We start from the raw sequence: 27,762 nt of genomic DNA on the forward strand, positions 1-27,762 counted from the left end.
ATTTGAGCTTACATCTTCTTTCTTTGCATATATTCGTCAGATGTCGATCAAAATGAGAGAAATAATAGAGCTTATCCTAGCTCGGAATAACCTACAACCGAACATAATTTCATGAAATTTGACGTATTCGATACGTAGCTGGCATCGAAACGACGTATGAGAGAGGACTACGAATGACAGGTGCCATGTGGACACATCATGTAAGTAGGCAGTTGATATAGGCCATTTGTCTGAAAATTTGTTAGATATCAAACTATATGTGGGTTACCTGGCAAAACATGTGCTTCAAAACCCAGTTGTATGTAGAAAGGAGCCATAACAATTAAAATAATAGTACTTAATACTGGCATTATGCTTTTTTTATCGTTTTGGCAATATAAGTATTCCTAAGTCTATAGGTTAGGTTAGGTTAGAGTGGCCACCGGTGCGAGCACCAGTGCACTTAGGCCCAAAAAGGTCCCATTGTGATACCACGTGGATCTCTCCCCTACTCAAACCAACAGGTCGATACAGCAAACTTCAGGAGTTTCTTAGGTGCCAACTTAGCCAGATCACAAAGATCGTCAAAGAAGGGAGATCCCAGAGATTTCTTCCTCTTGTGCCAAAGCGCGGGCCAATCGCACAGAAAATGTTTGACTGTTTCTATGTCCTCTTCGTATTTGCAGCTCCTGCAGTTATCATTATAGGGAGCACCCAGCCGTTGTGCCCGATTTCTATGTGGCCGGTTATAAGTCCAACCACCAGAGATATGCCCCCCCCCCCCCCCCTACCAATAAGAAGTAGACTTTTTGTGCGTCTCGCGTACCATTAAGGCCACACGAGTTTAGAGTGGTAGCAGGATTCAAGATTGCCCCATCTCACACCCGCTTTCCTAAGGAAAATCCCTTTCAAAATGAGCTTACAGGTAGCGAGCGGCATGCTCAATCCCTTCCAGGACGACGAAAGCGTAACGGATGTGTCCCCTATTGCAAGTTCGTCAGCCATCTCATTGCCCGGTATATTCGAGTGTCCAGGCACCCATACCAGACTGAGGGAAGTTTGCTCAGCGATCAAATACAAATTTGGTTATAGCCGCGAGCAGCCTTCCCCAGGTGATCAGCGGCCTCATTTATAGCAGCAACCTCCGCCTGAAAGACGCTGCAATGATCGGTTAGGCCAAATGATAGATTCCACCCTAGTTGAGATGCAAAGACACCGCTACCCACCTTATAATCCATTTTGGAGCCGTCAGTATATATCGGCAGCCTATCACTCAGGTCCGGCGGCTTCTTCAAACAATAATCCCTATCCGGGATAATAACCTCGTACTTCATATTAAAAAATATAGTCGGAGTGCAATAGTCCGACCAAGGCGAATCCAGATACTTAAAGATAGCTGCATGGCCATCCACATTGTCTCTCCATCCGGATAACTCGCAGCCGCAGAGCAAAATAGGCCGCACCTTGATTGGCCATTAAATCTATTGGCAACACATTAAAAATAGTGTCCAGCGCCTCCGCAGGGGTGGAGCGCAGAGCACCCCCCACGCAGATTAGAGCACTTCTTTGTACCTTGTCGGCCCCAAGCCAATTAGTGCATCAGTTATCGCAGAGGGAGGTTGTTGAAAGCTCCCTCAATGTCGAGGAAAGATATGAGTGTGAATTCCTTGAACGCCAAGGATTTCTCGAACTGGGAGACAACTGCATGCAAGGCCGTCTCCGTGGACTTCTATAGGACTCGTAACAAAAAAAAATACTTAATGGGCGGCAAAAAAATTTCATATATAAGCTATCTGATAGGTGTGCTATACTAGATATATTTGTTGGTCAAAATGCGTCTATCAACATTAATTAATCTAACAGTTAATTACTTTGTTTTCGTTTAAAGCAAATTTCTTTTGTTTTTATTTACCTAATTAAGTGCACAGCTATGCACTTTAGAGCGTATCATGGAGAAAAAGATTTGAAATTGTTCTCCCGGGTTCGATAAGTACTTTATTTGCGAAGAATTTTTAAAATGGACAAAATATGTTGGCTAACACCCTGTATAACCAGTGATATACTTTTCTGTCCTAGAACTTCTCTATTTGATCTTTGATTTCAGTGAGTGATATTTAATGCGAAAGAATTCACTTAACGCAAATTTCGTCTGTAGATGCCACTAACCATTCTGGCCAACTTCATCTTTCATCGTTATTCCAATACCGACGAAATTCATTGCAGCCACATTTAAATTAAGAATAGAGCAAGTCGACGGCCGATAACGGTGTTATCCTATCAGCTGATTGCTTCTTAATAATTTCCAGCAACACCCTGGGCAAGGCGAATTCCGTACCAGGTGTTGTTATCCCAACAGCTGATTGCTTCTTCTTGATTATTTTCCATATAATGCCTTGTACTACAATATGTCAGTTAATCGAAATCAATGAAAATTTTCTTCTGACTTGACATTCTTCTGCACGGCTAATTGGTTGAATTCGCTTGCCACCACCTGGTATGGATTCGCCTTGACCCTGGTACAACAAGAAGACAGTTAATCGAAATCAACGCCAATTTTCTTTTGACTTGACATTCTTTTGCACGGCGAATAGGGTTGAAATCGCTTTGCCATCACCTTGTATCGATTCTCTTTGAAGAGAATATATTGACGGCACCCAAGGCGAGTCTATACAAGATGATGGCGAAGCGAATTCAACCAATTCGTCGTGCAGAAGAATGTAAAATCAAAAGAATATTTGCATTGATTTCGATTAACTGACATATTGTTGTACAAGGCGTTGTATGGAAAATAATCAAGAGGAAGCAATCAGCTGTTGGTCTCGTCTACCGTTTCGAAAACGACCTATCTCAGTAAACGATCAAAAGTTTTCAAAGCATTCGATATTTTCAGATATAATTCGTCTGTCATTTTCCTATTAGAGAGTTTCTAAAGATTAACTACTTCAGCTCGAATTTGAATATCGAAGTAAAATAGAGAAATCGCAAGAAAAATCCCTTTTCGCATTTTTTACCGGTACCGATAAACCTTATAAGCGGGGTCGGGGTAAGGGGTGGGCCGAGTATGTCGCGGACCAGGAGCCTCCAGGCTTTTAACTTGTTTTTTTCCATTAATCGCGATACGATCTAATGTATGCTCAAACATCACACATATAATCGTTATCTTTGAGTAGATTTGTGATTAGTATTAACATAGGCGGAGGAAATGGGGCTACTGTCTAAATTTGTATATGTATATTGTTACGAATATTAGCAACACAAAGGGGTACTGTCATCTCTAAGCCGATGCTAAGAGTGACTTGTATGCACATCCATAAATCAATCATTATGTATCTACATAAACGAATCAATCATTACGTCTACACATATGTACGTAAACGCAGCGGAGAAGCAACGCACAAACAAATGCAGATATCTTATCTGAGATGCTCCCAAAAGTATGAAATTGTAATTGTGGAAGTGTCGCTCACAAATACACGCGCATATGAGAGCTACACACGTGCATCTGTAGTTATAATTATATACCAGTGACTAAGTAAATTCTGCAAGTGCCTAGAAGATGCAACGAGGAAATCACACAGTATAAAAGCAGCAACAGTAGAGGCGCGATAATCAGTTTGATTTAAGCATTCCATCTGTCGAGCAGTATCAGTGTTATTTTGAAAGTACTTTAATAAAGGCCATTTTGCATTATTAAATATTGGAGTTATTTATTCAACAGTTTAGTGATTCGAACTTAGCAGAAGGTTGCAAATAAGAGGATTTGCAGTAAATTCGTTACAATTGGTGTCAGAAGAGGAATTGTTGAATAAATTTCGAAGACTTCGAATACAACTTGGACATGGCAAAGTTGAGCGAATTGACGATCCAGCAACTGAAGGAGGAGTTGGAAGTCAGTGGATTGGCTACTTTTGGCGATAATTCCCAGCTACAAAGACGACTACTAAGTGTAGCTATGGTATTTGAAGGAATCAATGCTGAGGAGTATGTCTTTCATTATGATAGCGACAAAACAACAACAAAAGCGAAACACCGCAGACAGTGACGAGCACAATATCTGCACAAACATGCACGCATTTCAGAAATGGCGTCCCAATGTCATCTCAATTGGAAGAACAGAAGACATATATGTCATCTCAACTGGGAGCGCAAGAGGCACGTATATCTGGAATGTCGACAAAAATTTCGGAACAGGTATCATCGCAGCTCTTTGCGAAACTGGAAGAGCAGGATGCAAAAATTTTTCAACTCGGGGACAAAATTGATGCCGAGATAGAAGCGTTGAAAGGTCTTATGCAACAGTTACAACTAAATCGCCCAGCTGTTCCAGCGAGCAATCCGAAGGTAAAAACTCCATCTTTTGACGGCTCTGTTCCTTTCGAGGTATTCAAGCTTCAATTTGAGAAGACGTCAGCAGTGAACAACTGGAATGCTGAAGATAAAGTTGCTGCACTGTTCGTGGCATTGAAAGGGCCTGCAGCTGAAATCTTACAGACAATTCCAGAGTACGAACGGAACAACTATGAAACATTGATGAGCGCTCTAGAGAGACGTTACGGAAGCGAGCATAGGAAACAGATATATCAAATTGAGTTGCAAAATCGTTACCAAAAGGCGAATGAGACTTTGCAAGAGTTTGCGTCGGAAGTTGAAAGATTGGCTCATCTCGCAAATGCAGACGCACCCGTGGAATACACCGAGAGGGTTAAAATTCAGAGCTTTATAAATGGAATACGGGATGCCGAAGCAAAGCGAGCTTCATACGCAAACCCAAAGCCAACATTCGCAGAAACGGTTTCAAAAGCTCTGAGTCAGGAAACAGCGTCGCTTCTGTGTAAGCCAGTTTTCAAAGCACGCCGTGTGGAATTAGAAAGGCCAGAGTGGGTAGACGCAATATTGGAGGCGCTGAAAGGATCGCAAAAGCGGAGTGAGAGAGTTATCAAATGCGGGAAGCCCGGTCACATTGCAAGTCATTGCGATCTTGATCCTAGTGGGTGCAACAGCAGGAGTGGTTTTAATAACAGAGCTGGAGGGGATGAGCAAGAGCGAGTAAGATGTAGAGATCGAGAGCTATCTCCATCTATTAAACGTCCTGTGATATCTGTGTCGCAAATTGGAAGGCAATCAAGCAGTCTTACCGTCAGAGGGAATGTCGATGGCAAGGAGCGTGTACTGACTGTAGATACGGGCGCATCTCATTCCTTTATCCTATCTAACTTGGTCATAAGGAGAATAAAACCGTTACCTGGAGCATGGTTGCGTACAGTCACAGGCAAGTATAACCAAGTCCAGGGAGAAGTGATATGTGAAGTCTTAATTGGGAAGGTCATGGTTCTACACAAATTCATTGTGGCAGAGATTGTAGATGAAGTCATATTGGGAGTGGACTTCTTGGTTGACCATGACATCAAGATCGATATGCAGAGAAGGGAGATGCGTTATGAGAACCAGGATGTGCCACTTAACTTCAGTTTGGAAAAAGGGTTCAGCAGTAAGCGAGTGCTGGGGGAGGAGACTCGACAAAGACTACGGAAGTCAACGGTAAAGGGTGGTGGATCGAATGGGCCAAATAAAGCGAAATCAAAAGTACCTGCGAGAGAAACACTGGCATTGACAAAACCAAAGGGACGCACGAAAACGAAGGAAAGAATTTCCCAGAAGGAATGCGAGGGTAGTTTTAAGCCAGGGCGCACCACTGTTGTGAAACGTGGGAACGATACTGATTATGTGAAGCCAATCCGTCAAGCGCAAGCTCTGCGAAGTAGTTCATTGGCGAAACAACAGACTGCGAGGGAACGATCCAGGATAATGAGTAGTAAGATGAAACGCAGGTACGATGAGAACAATAATTCGGAAGGTTTCTTGGTGGGAGATTTGGTACTGTTATACAACCCTCACCGGCGGAAAGGTGTTCCATCCAAATTTCGGTGCAGTTGGGAAGGCCCGTACAAAGTTGTGAAGAAGATCAGTGATACCATCTACCGCATACAAACAATTGGGAAACCACGAAGTAGAAGAGTGGTACAATTGGAGATGCTAGCGGCGTTTAGATCGAGAGATTTGTCTGATCGGGATGATCAGACTTAGGTGGAGGTGCGTGTACGCACATATGTATGTACATAATGATTGATTCGTTTATGTAGATACATAATGAACATTGCTAATATTTGTCACAATGTTATTGGCTTGTCTTGTGGTATGCTGCCTAAATTCTGTTACATGAAATCCCCATGCTCGGGTAGGAAACAATTAAAGTTTAATTTAATTTATGAAAACAATAGCCACTAAGTCGCTCCCCCTTTACCAATGACCCTAGTGGGTACTTGGACTAAAGCAAATACATTTGCTGTTTACCATACTTAAGGTAATGGCTATTTTCCGAAAAGATTGTATAAATATTTCTATATACATATATCCATACTTACATTTTTTCAATAGAAAAGTACAAATGTTATATCAAACACATAGTTTAATTGAGCGATTTACTCAAGAATATGCACCGAAAACGCGAAAAACTGGCTGCCTATATGAGCAGAAGAAATTTTATTTTAACCAATCCTATACTCGTTGAGTTGAACAGGGTCAATATGAAGACCGACAGGTGTGGAATTAAGGAACCGCTTGTAGGCACAGCTGCAAAAATGAAGATCTGTTGCTAAGATCACGTTTACCCATCCAATAAATCCACAATAGTTAATCTACTTAGTTTCTCTTGAAATCAATATAAAATACATTATGCAAATTACTACAACAAGACTAACATGATCTGAAGGGCGATATTGTTATTAAATTTAAAGTTTTAAAGACATATCTGCTGAATTGGTTATAGATTTATAAAACCTTTATTATCACCAAATGAGTACTTGATTTTAGTTTGTTTTTTAAAAGAATACAATTCGTGAAAAAAATTTAAAAGCAGCACGAGGCAAAGATCTCCTCGGAGGTATGTCGCACCTTGCATTTCTTTATTTATTTACTTGTCGCCAACAAGAAACACAAAGGGAACTTAAGTCCACAGAGGAAGAACCTCTGCCTCCATAGGCAAGACAAGACAAGACATATTCTTTCATTCACATAACATGCGCTAAACTACGTTGATGTTTGCATAAGCTCGTACAGCCAATCACTAACTCTTATTGGGTATTAATTTTTCACATTTTATTCGTTCCTTTCGCATTCTGTCTGAGAAAATTGAGAAAAGAACGTGTAAGATGAAATAAAAAATAAGTCCGGGCAAGAACGATGAATCGGTCTTTAGGATCCATGCTTTGGTCCCGGAAAAAACCCCGAATGACTCCAGTACATATACCAAGCTACCGGTGGAGGTGCAGATTTTGTACGTACATACGTATTTGTCTTTTTTTTTCAGTAGAAGTATGCGTATATATGTGTGTCGGATGTCAAAAAAACATAAAAACAAGAAATACCTACTCGTAGATGAAGGCTATTAGGTTAGGGGGTTAGAATATACTCGCGGTAGGTATGCCTGTCGTAAGAGACGACTAAAATACCAGATTCAAGGGGTTGTGTAGCGCAACCTTTTCAGGTTGCCAGCGCAATATATAGGTTCTCCAAAACCCAATTGTCAACCTCACCTTCGAGCGGCGAATCCTGTTTCGCTAACAGACGAGGCTCTGGCGACCCCAAGCTCCTTATGGAACTTGGGGGTGGGGAGGGAGGGAATGGTCAGAAGGTTTAATGTGGCCACATAAATCGTTCCCGAGATGGTCGGGCTAGCACCTTAATGGTGCTGTGGTACCGGAGCGTACCGGATCTGTATCCGGCAAAGGACCATTACATCGATAACACTTCCCAAAGCCTTCGGGAGCAACCTTATCGCTACAACAACAACAACATCAATATATCGTACAATTGTTTGTATGTCCCTTTGAAAATCAAATATTTCTGCTGAAATAGTAAAAAAATTTACTTTTACTTATTTTCAGCAAGTAATACGAAACCAGAATTTCGGCTGTTAAAAAACTGAAAAATGGTTACTTAAAAATAATTGATCATGAAATACTTATAGCTTCAGTAAAATATTCAAGTTTTTTTCTGCTGAAGACGACAGCTCGCAGCCATTTAAGTTACATCTAAAGTAAAATGAAAAAAAAAAAAAAACAAATTTGTTTGCTTTGCTTTTTTCTGTTGCTGAAATATTTTCCAAATTTAAATTCAAGCAATTTTGTAATACTGAAAATTAGTTCAGCATGTTCAAACCCTGCTTTGTCCTGCGCGATTGTTTGTTTGCTTCCCCTATTATCTATCTAAACCATTATCGTCTACTTTATTCTCCGTTTTTCTTCTTATTCTTGTCCATCCCTTATTCCATTTATTTGCCCCCACTCCAATCGCACTCCGTCTCCCACTCCAACTCCCACTCCGATTCCCACTCCAACTTCAACTCACACTCCAACCCCCTCTCACATGCAAAGCCTGAAAGCACTCATAGCCGAGTCAATGTAAAATTCTTCTTCTAACGCTTTACATGTAGCAAAACTTGAAAATTGTCGACTTATGTTACAAATATGTAAATGTAATCTACTCTTCTGTTGGCGCACAATGCTGTACCAAAAATCGTATCTTAACCTTATCCCCTGTCGCTGTGTCTTAGAGACTCAAGAAAAACTAGTAGCAGCTCTTTAACAACACCTCTCCTATTTCCTTATTTATGTAGAGTTCCCTGATCTATTCTAGCCGGTACTTTATGTGACAGCATTCGTGTGGTGATCTGTCAGATAAAGTGTCATTAAGCCAACCCCATGGCCCTGCGAGAGATAAGTAGGTAGAAAGGGTTTTTTCACTAACTCAGTGCACACGCGATTCCAAAACATTCTCACTACGATGAGGTTTTAAATATTTACCACAACAACACACGGATAAAAGAAAGCATATGAATAAAGCTTTTCTTCTTCTTTTTGCTAGCTGTTCATTCCCAAAAAACATTTTTGTCAATTCTCAGTTTGAGACATATGTGAATCAGTCCATTTCAAACGTTAATTTTAAAATGCATTTCAAAAAACCAGTTGATAGCATTCTCAAGCTAAAAGGCACATTTTTAATATGAAATTTTTCTTTATTTTCAAATTGAGAAGTTTTGGATTCTCAACTTTTTCTCAAACGAGAATAAAGAGGAACAAAATGGAATCCATAGTTGTGCCACTTTCTGTAAGCAAATTTATTATTTGCCTCACTTCGCTTTTAACTCGCTTAGATTTATGCATAATGTAGTACAATATCACTTAATATTATTAAAATGTATAAATATTTCCTTATTTTTTCACTTTATGTCCAACTTCACTCAATAAAATCGCTTGCTTGCATTTCCAGCCAAAGTATGCAAATTAGAGATCGACGAATTACCAACGGCACTATCGACGACACTATCGCTAGCATTGATGTAAAATAAGCATGTTGTACTATGTTTTTTTTTTTATTTTTGGGTTTCATGAACACTTATTATGTACTTTAAAATTTAGACACATTGGCGCAAAAAGTATTCACATTATTATTAACGAAAATATTCCATGATATCGATGGTTTTCAACCAGAATGGAACGAAATGCAAGTATATCTCAAACCATTCTCAAGTTGAAGAACAACGTTTGAGAAAAAGTTGAGAGAATATTATTCAAATGATTAACAATGCTGAATATCAAATTGAGAATTAATATTTACTCAAATATTTGAGAGAAAAAAAATTTCAAGTATGTTTCAAATTATTCTCAAGTTGAAGATCGACGTATGAGAAAAAGTCGAGACAATATTTTGTTTCACATGATAATGTTGGATATCAAACTGAGAATCAATGTTTTTCTCAAACATTTGAGAGTTTTGTTTTCAGTGTTTGTTGGGATTCTATGTACATACACATACAACATTGTATTAAGGCACTTGTCAGATCAAGACGAATCTATACCAGGTGGTGGCAAAGCGAATTCAACCAATTCACCGTGCAGAAGAATGTCAAGTCAAAAGAAAAATTTCATTGATTTCCGATTAACTGGCATATTAAAGTGCAAGGCTCTGTATGGAAAATTATCAAGAAGAAGCAATCAGCTGTTGGGATAACACCATCTCCACTGAATTCGCCTTGATAATATGTCAGTTAATCGAAATCAATTAAAATTTTCTTTTGATTTGACATTCCTCTGCACGGCGAATTGGTTGAATTCACTTTGCCACCACCTGATATGGATTCGTCTTGATTCCCCCATTAGATTAGCTCATAAACAACAATATTCACGGTACATAGCCATACATATTTACGTTATTAAATTTGTTTCTTACCACCTAATTATATAGAAATTTTTTATGTCCAATGTATATTTAAAAAAAAAATAACATTTAAAAAATTGTCTTAAAAAAAGCAGACAAAAGTGGTGCTCATATTTAGCTTAGCTGCATACCCATATAATTCAATATTATCTCAAATGATCATAATCAAACGCAATAAATTTTGCTTAGGTCTATGGGCACATGAGCAAATATATAGTACATACATATATGTATGTATGGGTTTGTTGAATAATCATACTTGAAACGTTAGGTCTATTCAACGGATATTTGAAAATAAAACAAGTAAGGAAGGTTAAGTTCGGGTGTAACCGAACATTACATACTCAGTTGAGAGCTATGGTGATAACATAAGGGAAAATAACCATGTAGGAAAATGAACCGAGGGAAACCCTGGAATGTGTTTGTATGACATGTGTATCAAATGAAAGGCATTAAAGAGTATTTTGAGGGAGTGGGCCATAGTTCTATAGGTGGACGCTATTTAGGGACATAGCCATAAAGGTGGATCAGGGTTGACTCTAGAATGCGTTTGTACGATATGGGTATCAAATTAAAGGTGTTAATGAGTATTTTAAAAGGGAGTTATCCTTAGTTCCATAGGTGGACGCCGTTTCGAGATATCGCCACAAAGGTGGAACAGGGGTGACCCTAGAATTTGTTTGTACAATATGGGCATCAAACGAATGGTGTTAATGAGTATTTTAAAAGGGAGTGGGCCTTAGTTCTATAGGTGGATGCCGTTTCGAAATATCGCCATAAAGGTGGACCAGGGTTGACTCTAGAATGTGTTTGTACGATATGGGTATCAAATGAAAAGTGTTAATGAGTATTTTAAAAGGGAGTGGGCCTTAGTTCTATAGGTGGTCGCCTTTTCGAGATATCGCCATAAAGGTGGACCAGGGGTGACTCTAGAATGCGTTTGTACGATATGGGTATCAAATGAAAGGTGTTAATGAGTATTTTAAAAGGGAGTAATCCTTAGTTCCATAGGTGGACGCCGTTTCGAGATATCGCCATAAAGGTGGACCAGGGGTAACCCTAGAATTTGTTTGTTCAATATGGGTATCAAAAGAAAGGTGTTAATAAGTATTTTAAAAGGGAGTAATCTTTAGTCCCATAGGTGGACGCTGTTTCGAAATATCCCCATAAAGGTGCACCAGGGGTGACTCTAGACTTTGTTAGTACGATATGGGTATCAAATGAAAGGTGTTATGAGTATTTTTAAAAGGGAGTGGGCCTTCATTCTATAGGTGTTCGCCTTTTCGAGATATCGCCATAAAGGTGGACCAGGGGTGACTTTAGAATATGTTTGTACGATATGGGTATCAAATGAATGGTGTTAATGAGTATTTTAAAAGGGAGTGGGCCTTAGTTCTATAGGTGGACACCGTTTCGAAATATCGCCATAAAGGTGGACCAGGGGTGACTCTGGAATGTGTTTGTACGATATGGGTATCAAATTAAAGGTATTAATGAGGGTTTTAAAAGGGAGTGGTTGTTGTTGTATAGGTGGTCGCATTTTCGAAATATCGCCATAAAGGTGGACCAGGGGTGACTCTAGAATTCGTTTGTGCAATATGGGTATCAATCGAAAGGAGTTAATGAGTATTTTAAAAGGGAGTGGGCCTTAGTTCCATAGGTGGACGTCTTTTCGAGGTATCGCAATAAAGGTGGACCATGGGTGACTCTAGACTTTGTTAGTACGATATGGGTATCAAATGAAAGGTGTTAATGAGTATTTTTAAAAGGGAGTGGGCCTTCGTTCTATAGGTGTTCGCCTTTTCGAGATATCGCCATAAAGGTGGACCAGGGGTGACTTTAGAATATGTTTGTACGATATGGGTATCAAATGAAAGGTGTTAATGAGTATTTTAAAAAGGAGTGGGCCTTAGTTCTATAGGTGGACGCCGTTTCGAAATATCGCCATAAAGGTGGACCAGGGGTGACTCTAGAATGTGTTTGTACGATATGGGTATCAAATTAAAGGTATTAATGAGGGTTTTAAAAGGGAGTGGTGGTTGTTGAATAGGTGGTCGCAATTTCGAAATATCCCCTTAAGGTGGACCAGGGGTGACTCTATTTTTATTTTTGGGTTTCATGAACACTTATTATGTACTTTAAAATTTAGACACATTGGCGCAAAAAGTATTCACATTATTATTAACGAAAATATTCCATGATATCGATGGTTTTCAACCAGAATGGAACGAAATGCAAGTATATCTCAAACCATTCTCAAGTTGAAGAACAACGTTTGAGAAAAAGTTGAGAGAATATTATTCAAATGATTAACAATGCTGAATATCAAATTGAGAATTAATATTTACTCAAATATTTGAGAGAAAAAAAATTTCAAGTATGTTTCAAATTATTCTCAAGTTGAAGATCGACGTATGAGAAAAAGTCGAGACAATATTTTGTTTCACATGATAATGTTGGATATCAAACTGAGAATCAATGTTTTTCTCAAACATTTGAGAGTTTTGTTTTCAGTGTTTGTTGGGATTCTATGTACATACACATACAACATTGTATTAAGGCACTTGTCAGATCAAGACGAATCTATACCAGGTGGTGGCAAAGCGAATTCAACCAATTCACCGTGCAGAAGAATGTCAAGTCAAAAGAAAAATTTCATTGATTTCCGATTAACTGGCATATTAAAGTGCAAGGCTCTGTATGGAAAATTATCAAGAAGAAGCAATCAGCTGTTGGGATAACACCATCTCCACTGAATTCGCCTTGATAATATGTCAGTTAATCGAAATCAATTAAAATTTTCTTTTGATTTGACATTCCTCTGCACGGCGAATTGGTTGAATTCACTTTGCCACCACCTGATATGGATTCGTCTTGATTCCCCCATTAGATTAGCTCATAAACAACAATATTCACGGTACATAGCCATACATATTTACGTTATTAAATTTGTTTCTTACCACCTAATTATATAGAAATTTTTTATGTCCAATGTATATTTAAAAAAAAAATAACATTTAAAAAATTGTCTTAAAAAAAGCAGACAAAAGTGGTGCTCATATTTAGCTTAGCTGCATACCCATATAATTCAATATTATCTCAAATGATCATAATCAAACGCAATAAATTTTGCTTAGGTCTATGGGCACATGAGCAAATATATAGTAAATACATATATGTATCTATGGGTTTGTTGAATAATCATACTTGAAACGTTAGGTCTATTCAACGGATATTTGAAAATAAAACAAGTAAGGAAGGTTAAGTTCGGGTGTAACCGAACATTACATACTCAGTTGAGAGCTATGGTGATAACATAAGGGAAAATAACCATGTAGGAAAATGAACCGAGGGAAACCCTGGAATGTGTTTGTATGACATGTGTATCAAATGAAAGGCATTAAAGAGTATTTTGAGGGAGTGGGCCATAGTTCTATAGGTGGACGCTATTTAGGGACATAGCCATAAAGGTGGATCAGGGTTGACTCTAGAATGCGTTTGTACGATATGGGTATCAAATTAAAGGTGTTAATGAGTATTTTAAAAGGGAGTTATCCTTAGTTCCATAGGTGGACGCCGTTTCGAGATATCGCCACAAAGGTGGAACAGGGGTGACCCTAGAATTTGTTTGTACAATATGGGCATCAAACGAATGGTGTTAATGAGTATTTTAAAAGGGAGTGGGCCTTAGTTCTATAGGTGGATGCCGTTTCGAAATATCGCCATAAAGGTGGACCAGGGTTGACTCTAGAATGTGTTTGTACGATATGGGTATCAAATGAAAAGTGTTAATGAGTATTTTAAAAGGGAGTGGGCCTTAGTTCTATAGGTGGTCGCCTTTTCGAGATATCGCCATAAAGGTGGACCAGGGGTGACTCTAGAATGCGTTTGTACGATATGGGTATCAAATGAAAGGTGTTAATGAGTATTTTAAAAGGGAGTAATCCTTAGTTCCATAGGTGGACGCCGTTTCGAGATATCGCCATAAAGGTGGACCAGGGGTAACCCTAGAATTTGTTTGTTCAATATGGGTATCAAAAGAAAGGTGTTAATAAGTATTTTAAAAGGGAGTAATCTTTAGTCCCATAGGTGGACGCTGTTTCGAAATATCCCCATAAAGGTGCACCAGGGGTGACTCTAGACTTTGTTAGTACGATATGGGTATCAAATGAAAGGTGTTATGAGTATTTTTAAAAGGGAGTGGGCCTTCATTCTATAGGTGTTCGCCTTTTCGAGATATCGCCATAAAGGTGGACCAGGGGTGACTTTAGAATATGTTTGTACGATATGGGTATCAAATGAATGGTGTTAATGAGTATTTTAAAAGGGAGTGGGCCTTAGTTCTATAGGTGGACACCGTTTCGAAATATCGCCATAAAGGTGGACCAGGGGTGACTCTGGAATGTGTTTGTACGATATGGGTATCAAATTAAAGGTATTAATGAGGGTTTTAAAAGGGAGTGGTTGTTGTTGTATAGGTGGTCGCATTTTCGAAATATCGCCATAAAGGTGGACCAGGGGTGACTCTAGAATTCGTTTGTGCAATATGGGTATCAATCGAAAGGAGTTAATGAGTATTTTAAAAGGGAGTGGGCCTTAGTTCTATAGGTGGACGTCTTTTCGAGGTATCGCAATAAAGGTGGACCATGGGTGACTCTAGACTTTGTTAGTACGATATGGGTATCAAATGAAAGGTGTTAATGAGTATTTTTAAAAGGGAGTGGGCCTTCGTTCTATAGGTGTTCGCCTTTTCGAGATATCGCCATAAAGGTGGACCAGGGGTGACTTTAGAATATGTTTGTACGATATGGGTATCAAATGAAAGGTGTTAATGAGTATTTTAAAAAGGAGTGGGCCTTAGTTCTATAGGTGGACGCCGTTTCGAAATATCGCCATAAAGGTGGACCAGGGGTGACTCTAGAATGTGTTTGTACGATATGGGTATCAAATTAAAGGTATTAATGAGGGTTTTAAAAGGGAGTGGTGGTTGTTGAATAGGTGGTCGCAATTTCGAAATATCCCCTTAAGGTGGACCAGGGGTGACTCTAGAATTTGTTTGTACAATATGGGTATCAAAAGAAAGGTGTTAATGAGTATTTTAAAAGGGGGTAATCCTTAGTTCCATAGGTGGGCGCCGTTTCGAGATATCGCCATAAAGGGGTGACTCTAGAATTCGTTTTTGCAATATGGGTATCAATCGAAAGGAGTTAATGAGTATTTTAAAAGGGAGTGGGCCTTAGTTCTATAGGTGGACGCCTTTTCGAGGTATCGCAATAAAAGTGGACCAGGGGTGACTCTAGACTTTGTTAGTACGATATGGGTATCAAATGAAAGGTGTTAATGAGTATTTTTAAAAGGGAGTGGGCCTTCGCTCTATAGGTGTTCGCCTTTTCGAGATATCGCCATAAAGGTGGACCAGGGGTGACTTTAGAATATGTTTGTACGATATGGGTATCAAATGAAAGGTGTTAATGAGTATTTTAAAAGGGAGTGGGCCTTAGTTCTATAGGTGGACGCTGTTTCAAAATATCGCCATAAAGGTGGACCAGGGGTGACTCTAGAATGTGTTTGTACGATATGGGTATCAAATTAAAGGTATTAATGAGGGTTTTAAAAGGGAGTGGTGGTTGTTGTATAGGTGGTCGCAATTTCGAAATATCGCCTTCAGGTGGACCAGGGGTGACTCTAGAATTTGTTTGTACAATATGGGTATCAAAAGAAAGGTGTTAATGAGTATTTTAAAAGCGAGTAATCCTTAGTTCCATAAGTGGACGCCGTTTCGAGATATCGCCATAAAGGTGGGCCAGGGGTGACTCTAGAATTCGTTTGTGCAATATAGATATCAAACGAAAGGAGTTAATAAGTATTTCAAAAGGGAGTGGGCCTTAGTTCTATAGGTGGACGCCTTTTCGAGATATCGCCATAAAGGTGGACCAGGGGTGACTCTAGAATGAGTTTGTACGATATGGGTATTAAATTAAAGGTATTAATGAGAATTTTAAAAGGGAGTGGTGCTAGTTGTATGTGTGAAGGCGTTTTCCAGATATCGACCAAAATGTGGACCAGGGTGACCCAGAACATCATCTGTTGGATACCGCTAATTTATTTATATATGTAATACCTGCCAAGATTTTAAGGGTTTTTTATTTCGCCCTGCAGAACTTTTTCATTTTCTTCTACTTAATATGGTAGGTGTCACAACCATTTTATAAAGTTTTTTCTAAAGTTATATTTCGCTTCAATAAAACAATCCAATTACCTTACCATGTTTCATCCCTTTTTTCGTATTTGGTATAGAATTATGGCATTTTTTTCATTTTTCGTAATTTTCGATATCGAAAAAGTGGGCGTGGTCATATTTGGATTTCGTTCATTTTTCATACCAAGATAAAGTGAGTTCAAGTAAGCACGTGAACTAAGTTCATTAAAGATATGTCGAATTTTGCTCTAGTTATCGTGTTAACGGCCATGCGGAAGGACAGACGGACGACTGTGTATAAAAACTGGGCGTGGCATCAATCGATTTCGCCCATTTTCACATAAAACAGTTAACGCCATAAAATCTATGCCCCTACCAACTTTCAAAAGGATTGGTTAATTTTTGTTCGACTTATGGCGTTAAAAGTATCCTAGACAAATTAAATGAAAAGGGGCGGAGCCACGCCCATTTTGAAATTTTCTTTTATTTTTGTATTTTGTTGCACTATATCATTACTGGAGTTGAATGTTTACATAATTTACTTATATACTGTAAAGATATTAAATTTTTTGTTAAAATTTTACTTTAAAAAAAATTTTTTTCTTAAAGTGGGCGTGGTCCTTCTCCGATTTTGCTAATTTTTATTAAGCTTACATATAGTAATAGGAGTAACGTTCCTGCCAAATTTCATCATGATATCTTCAACGACTGCCAAATTACAGCTTGCAAAAGTTTTAAATTACCTTCTTTTAAAAGTGGGCGGTGCCACGCCCATTGTCCAAAATTTTAGTAATTTTCTATTCTGCGTCATAAGCTCAACTCATCTACAAAGTTTCGTCGCTTTATCTCTCTTTTGTAATGAATTATCGCAATTTTTCGGTTTTTCGAAATTTTCGATATCGAAAAAGTGGGCGTGATTATAGTCCGATATCGTTCATTTTAAATAATAATTTCATCAAGATACCTCAAAATTTACTCAAGTTATCGTGTTAACGGACGGAAGGACGGACGGACATGGCTCAATCAAATTTTTTTTCGATCCTGATTATTTTGATATATGGAAGTCTATATCTATCTCGATTCCTTTATATATGTACAACCAACCGTTATCCAATCAAACTTAATATACTCTGTGAGCTCTGCTCAACTGAGTATAAAAATATTAATATACATAGCGTGATTTATCTCCGCGGAGACTTAGGCACACCTTCTCTTTCAATTTGCGTCGCACTCTTTTTTTTTAAGTTGACGGTACAGGATCTACCTGTTTTATCGCGACTCCAATCGGCATCTACAAGCCAGATGTAAAGCTTTTCATGGCTGAAATATACGCGGAGTGTTTGCCAAACCACTCGCAAGAAGATGTTATTGTAGAGTTTGTGCAAGAATTAAAGTAAACTGATGCCGCTGCCGAAGCGAACAATTTAGTCGGTGAGATTAACATAACCGACACTGCTAGAGAACCAACAATATATTGACCTATTCTAAGCGTTTGTCGGTCATACAAACCTACGCTCAAAAATGCGGTATTCCAGAAAGTAGGCTTTGGGGAGAATGTAAACAGGGATACGGCTGCTTTCCTACTACATCTGATTTTTTACCATTGCCATTGGCAGGCGTAAGAAAAGCTCTTCTATACAATCGATTTAATTATAGGCTCCGAATAGATGAAGATGGTCTGACTCGGACGGCATTTTTTTCACAACCCACTTATCTAAGAAAAAGTAGGAAAGTAAGGGCCCACTCCGTTTAAAGGACAAATTTTTTAACAATTTGTGATCCCTGAAAGTTTGCAGTTGGTGACAAGTGGCAGAAAGAATAAACAGGCGAGCTTCGTTGCATGATCAAAGCCTTTAAACGGTTATGCACCAAATAAGTATGTAAGTACAGCTGTATATCAGAAATACAACAACAACGCCCCTAGTTGGAGAGAATGAGCCACGAACCAAGCAGCTGGGGTGTCGGCTTCTTTGTGTGGTTTTTGCGTCTTTGACTTCCGTCAACAGTACCGTTTGGTACACTAAACAAAGTCGTGAAACGATCCGGTTTTTAGCAATCAAGTGCCGTATATACTGCATGGAGTACTCCCTACTCCCTACTCTTTTAAGACTGTTTAGGCCATTTATTGTTCATGTCGAGAATTGGTCGGATATGGTCGAAAGTGGTATCAACGGATGCGCATCACTACCAGTTATAAGAAACTAATTGCTAAATTTAACTCTTTCTGACTGTTCAAAAGTTATTTAAAAAAACAGGCGCTTTGGATGTCAGCTTAACAGGGACTTTGCGTCACCCAATTCACCAAGTTATTAAAACAAAACACTAAAAGAAAAGTTATATAATAAATTTATATGCTCACTTTGCATACTTTTTCAAAAAATAAATAATGAACAATGAATTCAAATAAAATGACCCATGGCGAACATGTTTTCAAATTGTCCTCAAGTTGTTAAAAAAAAGCAAATTACCCAAAAAAGGTGCCGATTTAAAAAAAATTTACACTGCGATTGGCTGAAATAATAAGCGAAATCAGTGATGCAAAATACTCCTTTGAAATGTTTCTTACCTCAAACTTAAGTTAAGGATATATATGTATACGTATGAGAAGGGTTTGAAAAATACTTGGGCTTACATTCAAACATCTTTTGTTTTTATGCGAAACTATACAATAGCGTCTGAAATGTTAATTTTGATTTTCACTTGATTTTCACACTTCATCCTTCAACACCCAAGCCTCTCGGTTTGACATTTCTTAAAGTTGGCGGCCCTATCCAAAACTAGTCCCTTGGAGTGAAACACATTGATTATAGCCTATCAACCAAGTTTAAATATCACCTACACGTTGCGGCTCCTTTTACAAATGTGAATACGAAGGCACATATATTTACCAGGTGCGGCTTTGTCCTTCGCAAGAACATTCAAAGTGGTGAAGCAAAAGCTTTCCCAAGACAGTCGAACCGTGCGTGCTACTACCCTAACGTAGTGGACATTCGAACTAGTCTGAAAACTGAAGCTACGCGGTCATCCATAATGAGATCTTATATCATAACGCCATATAAATCGTTCCCGAGATGGTTGGGCTGGAACTTTAATGGTACTGTGTTACCGGACCGTACCGGATCTGTATCCGACAAAAGACCATCACATCGATAACGCTCCCCAAAGCATTCGGGGAGTTACCTTATCGCTACAACAACAACAACAACAGAAGTTTACATCTTTATAATTTATTTAGTAATTTGGGAAAATTTAAACAACGTGACATCAGGACGGACAAGGCGACAGCTGTTTCGATTATACCTTGTAAATCTCTTCAAAGCCTTTTCTCCCGGGAGCGGGAGTCGAACTCGCACTTCTACGATAGTTGAAATGGTTATAAACGCATTCAGCTACGTCATGCCTTAGTTGTTGTAAAGTTTTTCCCAATTGCCTTCTTTTTGCATATTTTAATCTTTTACACATTGCATACTTCGTATGCAATTATGTGTTAAAGCTATGCTTGGTACGGCGGTTTTCAAAGAAGCTTTGGTTTTTGTTGCTGTTTTTGTTCTATTTATAGAACTACAACGAATTAACTTAAAATCGGTCGACTTTCATCCTAAAATATCGTTTTGATTTAACTAAGACTATTGAAATCAATGTTTTGAACACAAACGTCTGCAAACTTTGGTCTACATTTTAAAAATTGTATCCTATGGACCAAGCGAGTGCTCCAAAATTAACCACAATTCATACAAAAAATATGGTCCAATTAACATTGCGATGTCCTAGGACTGGACCATATACTCCAGCTCCGCATTACATCAGAGTAATCCATGGAGTACCTACAGTCCAATAAACATCGTGTAGTGATTACAATCGTTAAAAACGAGCAATAATCGGCTTACAACATGTTCGTGTAGAAACATGAGTTGGTCCATCGCTGCATTACAGTGGAGTAGAATGGTAAGTACTCCAGTGGACCACATGATCCAACGATTTTTTCTTCTAAAGAAATGTAGTACTTATTCAAATATGGATGTATATTGGAGCGATTTTTCGTCATCCCTTGAGAAATTGGAATACAAACCGGTTCCGGCATCGTGCCATCTTCCGTATAATTTTTTTCCTAATGTACAATCAATTACCCACCCTGTAAGCAAATCAACCAAATTTTAAATATTCATTTCAATGGAATTCATAGGAGAATTCATTTCATTTTTTTATTAAGTTCCTTATTCTGTATTTACTGAATAATTGCCAAATCATGCATACTAAGTTCATCAACTTCTAGTACATCTTTGCTACCATACCAAATTTCAAACAAAAAATAATTTTAAATTCTTATCAATAATTAAAATGCTTTGACCTTTACTTTCAAAAAATGTCCCACCATTTAGCTTAAAAATATGCTTTGTCATCATTAGACCCAGAATTTTTGCCGTTATCTTTATAGTTTTATTTGTTGTTGTTGAATTTTGATTCTATATATAAAAAGAAAATATGTCTGTGAAGTTTCGTCAGATGTTTACTTTCGTTAATCCACTGTTCGCTCTATAAAATTCGACTAGACAAAATTGGTTATATTTTTCAACACAAATTCGGTTTACCACGCAATCTATATAAAGATCGTATGGGGTATGGGTCACCTTTAAATTTATCAGTCCTTATTATTGCCTGCGCAAGGGCTGTTATCAGTTTACATTAGCTTTATACAAATATGTATGTATGCAGATATGCAAGGTTTAATAGTGAGAGAGAAACTGAGACATTTCAATTCACTCAATATTAGCTGTGTTTTTTTTACATGTATATACATATGCACTTAAACTTTATATGGACTGCTAAGGGCAAAACTCTTTCTACATTCATGAAATTGTTGCGCAAAAAATTATGACTGCTAAATTTCAGTATGCATTATACTCAGTCACAACTGAAATGTGTCTCTGCATTTTATCTCTACACTATTTCCCAACATCCTATGATTCTATGAACGAAAAGTGTGTGTCCATGATTCACCGCAACCGATTCAGCTATAGGTTATACACTATGACCAACAGAGGTGTGTGTCTCCGCTATAAAGCACAACCCGTTATGTAGCGAGTTATTTAACCATTGCCACGAGCCTTCAATATTTGTCGCTAGACGGGTCTCCTAAACATTATGTAAGTGAATATAATAATAATATTATTATTATTGGGCCTCAATGCACTGCGACTTTTATTAAGATCTATTATGCTTAACATTTCAGCCTATTACTGTATGTGGAGGTTTTAAATGCATTTAAGTACCTATTCAGGATTTTAACTCCATATCACGAAGGGATGAAGAGTCACACCACCTGGACAGGAGAGTCTCTGGCTTGCCATAGCGACGCATTCGCAGAGAATGTGATCAGGTGTTTCATCCCCCAGCTCACAAAAAGGACAGATTTATGTATCGGATAGATTTAACTTATTTAGGTGATATCGCAGACTGTAATGACCCGTATAATACCCAGTAAGTGTTCATAGGTCCTCTTTGCTTAGATTAATGAGTTTGGCTGATACTCTAGTGGTTGATAGAAGTATAAACAATTTTCTTGCCTGGGCATTCGATGCTGTTTAGTATGAACTGCTAGGTTTTCTAGTTAGCTATGCTTTGACTGACAGAATATAATAATTTACGATCTTAAAATAAGATGTGCAAAGTTTCAGCCGTGTCGGATAACTCTTAGAACTGCCACGTTGCATTTGAAAGTTTATAAACAATGCATTGTTTATATAAAATAATTAACGAACATTGTTATGAAGGTAAAAATCAATAAAAGTGTATTGGGTCTAAGGTTGCGCGAAGCTATCGACTTTCGAAAAATGAGAAAACGCAATTTTCGTATATTCAAAAAAAATCTCCAGTTTTTTGTATGGAAATGCGACAACGATTTTCGCCTCACTCACGATTATCTTTGGCTCTAACACTACGCCATTCGGATTTGGCGTAGCTCCCGGAATATTTAAAGAGTAGCACGAAGCTTGACCGAAATGTTCTCGAAGGAATATCGCGTCTTGTATTCATTTTTTTATGAAGCTCAAAAGCGCAGTTTTATGTGTAATATAAACATCCAGACCTTTTAATTCGCTGCTTGTAGTATTTAACCAAATACAAGACGTAAGAAACTAATTAAACAGTAAATGCTACTTGTGTAACAGTTTACAACAGGGGTCGACAGCTAATACACGTCCAAAAATGTCGGAAGAGGTGCGTCTTGACCTCGGTAACAATATCCAACAGCTATTTGGAGATCAAAATTATATCCGCGCGAAACACTTCTTCCAAATTTTTTGCTGCATAGTTGTAGCGATAAAGTTTTTGTTGTTGTATAAACGATAAAGACACTCCCCGAAGACTTTGGGGATCCCACCCCCGGTTTCGGAAGGACCCGTGGGTCATTTTTCGGTTTTTCGTTAACATCTTTTGAACGAAAAATGTTTTCTTTTCCGGTTTCGGATTATTAACACTGATGTCAAGACGCGTCGATATTTTTGGACGCGTATTAGCAGTGTCATGCTGTCGTATAGAATTACACAATTTAATTAATATTAAAAATTATTTTATGCTTATTTGTTTACACATACATATAAGCATGTTGGGTAAATTTTATAAACCTTTTTTAAACATAAGTGTGTGCATAGTTTTTTTTGATGGGGGATTGTATGTGCTAATTAGTGGAGTACCCAACAAAAAAATATGTAAGTATATTAAAATTAATTTTAATTTTTTGGAGTAAAATTGTCTGTAGTTGGGCTTTTTAGTAGTTAATTGTCTGTAGTTGGGCTTTTTAGTAGTTAATAATCAGGGCCGGATTAACCCTCAACGACGCCCTAGGCAACCATCAATATAATAAAATTACTATACATCTATACATTAAACATGTCGTTATCTACATTTGTTTTCGGCAAATTAATCAATTATATTCAATATCGATTTTGTTCAATAAAGCTGACCTCAATGAAAGTGTACCTAAACATTCGAGTCACTCTTGCCGCGTTGTAGCACTTTCTGCGCCTTGATTCTTTTTAATGGCGAGAAGGATCATTCGGCAGAACAATTTGTGATCATTAATGTTAAAAAGAGCTATTTCTGTGTTAGAAAATACATCGGCTGATTGATCTTCCATTAGAATCTTATACAAATGACTAAGACTTTTTTGTGCTCCCCCAGCGGGTTAGGGGGTCAGAATATACCCGCGGTAGGTATGCCTGGTGTAAGAAGGAGGGTGGGGTGGGGAGGGAGGGAATGGCTGAAGGTTTAATGTGGCTACATAAATCGTTCCCGAGATGATCGGGCTAGCACGTTATTGGTGCTGTGTTACTGGAGCGTACCGGATCTGTATCCGGCAAAGGACCATCACATCGATAACACTCCCCGAAACCTTCCGGGAGCAACCAAGCACAACAACAACAACTTTTTTGTGCATCAGTGTATACGGAGGTCACGTAACTTTGGAATTGTTTCATTTGAATGAAAAATTCTTCCAAATCTCTAGAATAAAAAATAACTAAGTTATTTATAGCTTCGTGGAGGAGGTCTCCATCACTTAGAGAAAAGTTGATGAGAAATGCAAGTCTCTCTGAAAGTTTCATATACTTTCACTGTAATGATTGTGATTGATTTCGAAGAAACCTTTTGTCCTAAAATCATCGCGAGGCGAAAATTCTACTTCTGGAGCATTTCCGTCATTAGGTTGTTTTTTCTACGACGAGAGCACGTTTTACGATTTCTGTTAACCTACACCAGGTAATAGTTGTTTTATTTTTTCCTCGAAATCATTGAACTTTTCACGGAATGAAACTGAACTCTTCTAAGCACGTCAAAAGCTTTTTCACTTTGCAATGACTTACTCACTGAACGCATAGGAATCAAAATATAGTTGAAGGCTCTACACTCGATGTTCCAAAGCAACTGAAATTTTTCAAAATAAAAACAACCAGTGTACATTTTGAGATAATTGGGTTTTATTATTCAATATCCTCTCCTTTCACTTCACTAATACAATTTGTCAAATGAGTAAGAAATGTCCTTTTTAGGAATCTTGTCTAGTTCGTCGGTTTTTGAATGCGGTCAATGGAGTTTTATTTATTGGAGTAAAAATTATTTTCAGTTCTGATTATATATTCCATTCACTCTCTAGAATTTTATTTTATTTAGGCAACTGCCTATTCTGCCTACTTGTTAATCCGGTCCTGTTAATAATGATCAATAATCATCCCTTCCTTTTAAGTCTTCAACCTATCTAAAGTCATGCTACTTTATCCGTAGGTTATGAAGACGTTCCACATCAATGGAAGCCGGGCAAGCCAAGTAAGTACTGTTGTGTACAGTGCTGTGTTTGGGATGGCAAACACACACTTTTTAAATTCCCGTGGGAAAGAAAAGCTCGCGAAGCTTGGGCTCTGGCCTGCAAAGTCGATGCTTCTGAAAACAAGTTATATGTTTGTAGCAAACATTTTCAACCTAAACATTTAGGTAAAAACCGAGTCCTCTCAGGGCACATCCCTAGCTTGTTTTTAGAGGAGGTTAGAAAAATTGGAGAGAGCTTGAATACGAAAAGACGTCGCGTTAGATTGAATTCAACGCGGCATCATTTTCGATATTCCGCTTTTCAGGAGAAGAAAATTTGTTTGTTAAAAAAGGAAATTAAAGAACTTAAATTACAAAATCGGGACTTACGTCGTCGGTCTATAATTGCTACCAAATATGCGAGTGCAAATGCGGTCACATTTGCGAAAATGATTGTACAAACTGACAAACGAGCATTTTATACCGACGACGAAAAAATAATTTCGCAAAATATAAATTTTATATCAACTAAAGCGTTCAATTTCATGCGCGAAGAGTTGGGTTTCGCTTTGCCATCTAAAACTTCTCTTTTGCGATGGCGGCCCATTCGAGTTGTTGTACCCGGTATCAACGAGAACGTGTGTAAGAATTTAAAAGACATTGTAAAAAATATGTCTAGCATCGAACGTCATTGCATGGTAATTTTTGACGAGATGCATATAAAATCAGATTTATGTTATAATAAGGCAAGAGACTTAATTGATGGCTTCGAAGATATCGGTGGAGGCCGTCGTACTTTGCAACTTGGAAGCAAATTCCTTTTTTTTATGATTAAAGGTATCACATCAAATCGGAAATACGTTTTTTCATATTATATTACGGATGGCTCTATGGATGCCAAGACCTTAAATTTCATACTTCGAGACAATCTTTCCAATTTGACAGATATCGGTTTAAATGTTAAATCTATCGTTTGCGACCAAGCAGGTATTAACCGCTCGTTGTATGGCAGTTATTTGGGTATCCAGATATCCAAACCATACTTCATGCATAACAATACAAAGGTGTATGCCTTCTACGACTATTGCCATCTAATTAAGTCTATACGTAACACCATGCTTTTCTACCAAATTGAGACTGTTGATGGTATTGCGAGCTTCGATGTCATACGTGCTCTGTATGACATCGACAAGCAAAATCCCAACTTCAAAATTTGTCCGAAACTTACAGAGGTTCACGTTTACCCGTCAAATTTTGATTGTTCAAATGTTTTAAAGGCGGTACAAATACTAAGTAATTCGGTCGCGGCCGGCATTGATCTGGCATATAACCAAAATTTATTTGGTAAAAATGAGTATGTGAAAAGCCTCGCGAAGTCGACACAAAAGTTCGTAAAAAAGTGTAACGACATATTTGACGATCTTGATGCTAAAACGTTGACCTCTACAAATCCATTAAAATGTGCAATCCCCCGGGATAGCACGAAGAAGATCCAAAGGCTGAAAGGTTACGTTGAACATTTGCTTTCCTGGAAGGTCTTGCAAATAGACTCTGAAGGTGAGAAAAAGTACAAGTTAGTTCACTGCATTGATGGTCTGCGACAGACAATTACTGCAATGTTGATGCTAACTGAAGACCTTTTCGAAACACAAAAAGAAATAAAATTTATTTTACCGGGAAAGTTAAACCAAGATGCTTTGGAAAATATCTTTTTCAGTATACGTGAAAGCCAAAGGATTAACACCACCCCTTCGGCGAATGAAATGCAATATATTGTAGCTCGGTTGATTTCTATAAAAATTCTGAAGCATCCATGCAAAACGAAAGACGGTAATTGTGAAGACGACCAGTACAACTGTCTAGATTGGACTCAAGAAGACAGTCGTCTTGAGACCGAAGAAGACGATAGACATAAATTAACAAATGTGTCTGAAGATGATAAGAGTATGCTAGCCTTGAACGATTTTAATGTACCGAACGAAAGTTTCGTCAAGTCTCAGAACAAAGTAGAGGTACAGGTGCAGCGGTATTACACAGGTTACTGTTATAATAAGGTACTGTGTAAACTGAAATGCGAAAAATGCACCAAGTCATTGACAAAGACTCAAAGCGAGCTCCCCCATAACTCGGGAGCGATGATCAAAGCCAAAAATTACAAGGATTCGAGTGATTTGAGGCTTGTTAATCCTACCGACAGGGTGTTCGAGGTGTGTCATTTGCAAATTAAATGGTTTACTCAGCTTTTTCCTCTTCATGCACATAGGGTTGGTTTAAAAAGTTTGTTGGTACCAATAATTCAAAATAAAACCGAAACCGCCTTTCCTGGATGGTTTTCCGATGAAGATGGATGTTTAAATCACCGACTGCAATTATTGGATTTCCTTATTACTGATCTACTCTTTAAATATGCAAAGTGGATTTGTCATGAAATATTGGATCTCTCATGAAACATTGGCTTGTAAGAGGAAGCTCTAGGTCTAGGTCAGGGTACGGGTATACGCGAGGTTTTTTATTTCAATTTTTATTAATTTTTGCTTTACAGCTTTCGTAATTTAATATGTGTACGTATATACTAATTCTTCTTTTTAGTTTACAGGAATTCTGGACTTGAGCCTAGATCTCATTTCAGACATTGTAAGTTTACTTAATCAAATTAGATTAAGCCATGTTTAAGATGCGAACGGGTGAATGGACTTAATTTAAACAAATTAAGTCTTGTGAGAAATGAAAAACAATTTCGCAATTCTTGTTCCAGTTATATTATATTTCATTTGGGTTGCACAATTTATAATATTTTTTCTATTCCAGATTGATCCTTTTCTTCTATTTTCAGTTTTTATTTCATTCCTCTCAGAAATATATTTATAATAGAATTATTTTTTCTTCTATTTCAGATTTTATATTCATTTAATTGTGCTATATTTCATGTTTTCTTATGCTATGTTTATTTTAATGTAATTAATATTTTTCTTCTATTTCAGATTTTATTAAATTATTCTATACATATTTCA

General features: G+C 37.8%; 1 protein-coding gene across 1 annotated transcript in view; it reads left to right on the forward strand.

Moving 5' to 3' along the window:
• LOC137248963 (uncharacterized) overlaps positions 1-27,678 on the forward strand; it is a 46,415-nt gene extending 18,737 nt beyond the window's left edge. Inside the window, exons 4-5 of the mRNA XM_067779992.1 lie at positions 41-200; positions 24,731-27,678. Coding sequence (XP_067636093.1) covers positions 25,201-27,198 — 1,998 coding nt within the window. The 5' untranslated portion in view covers positions 41-200; positions 24,731-25,200 and the 3' untranslated portion in view covers positions 27,199-27,678. The remainder of the gene's footprint in view (positions 1-40; positions 201-24,730) is intronic.
• Positions 27,679-27,762: the final 84 nt, after the last annotated feature.

The sequence above is a fragment of the Eurosta solidaginis genome, chromosome 4 (assembly GCF_040869045.1).
Source record: "Eurosta solidaginis isolate ZX-2024a chromosome 4, ASM4086904v1, whole genome shotgun sequence".
NCBI classification, from domain to species: domain Eukaryota; kingdom Metazoa; phylum Arthropoda; class Insecta; order Diptera; family Tephritidae; genus Eurosta; species Eurosta solidaginis.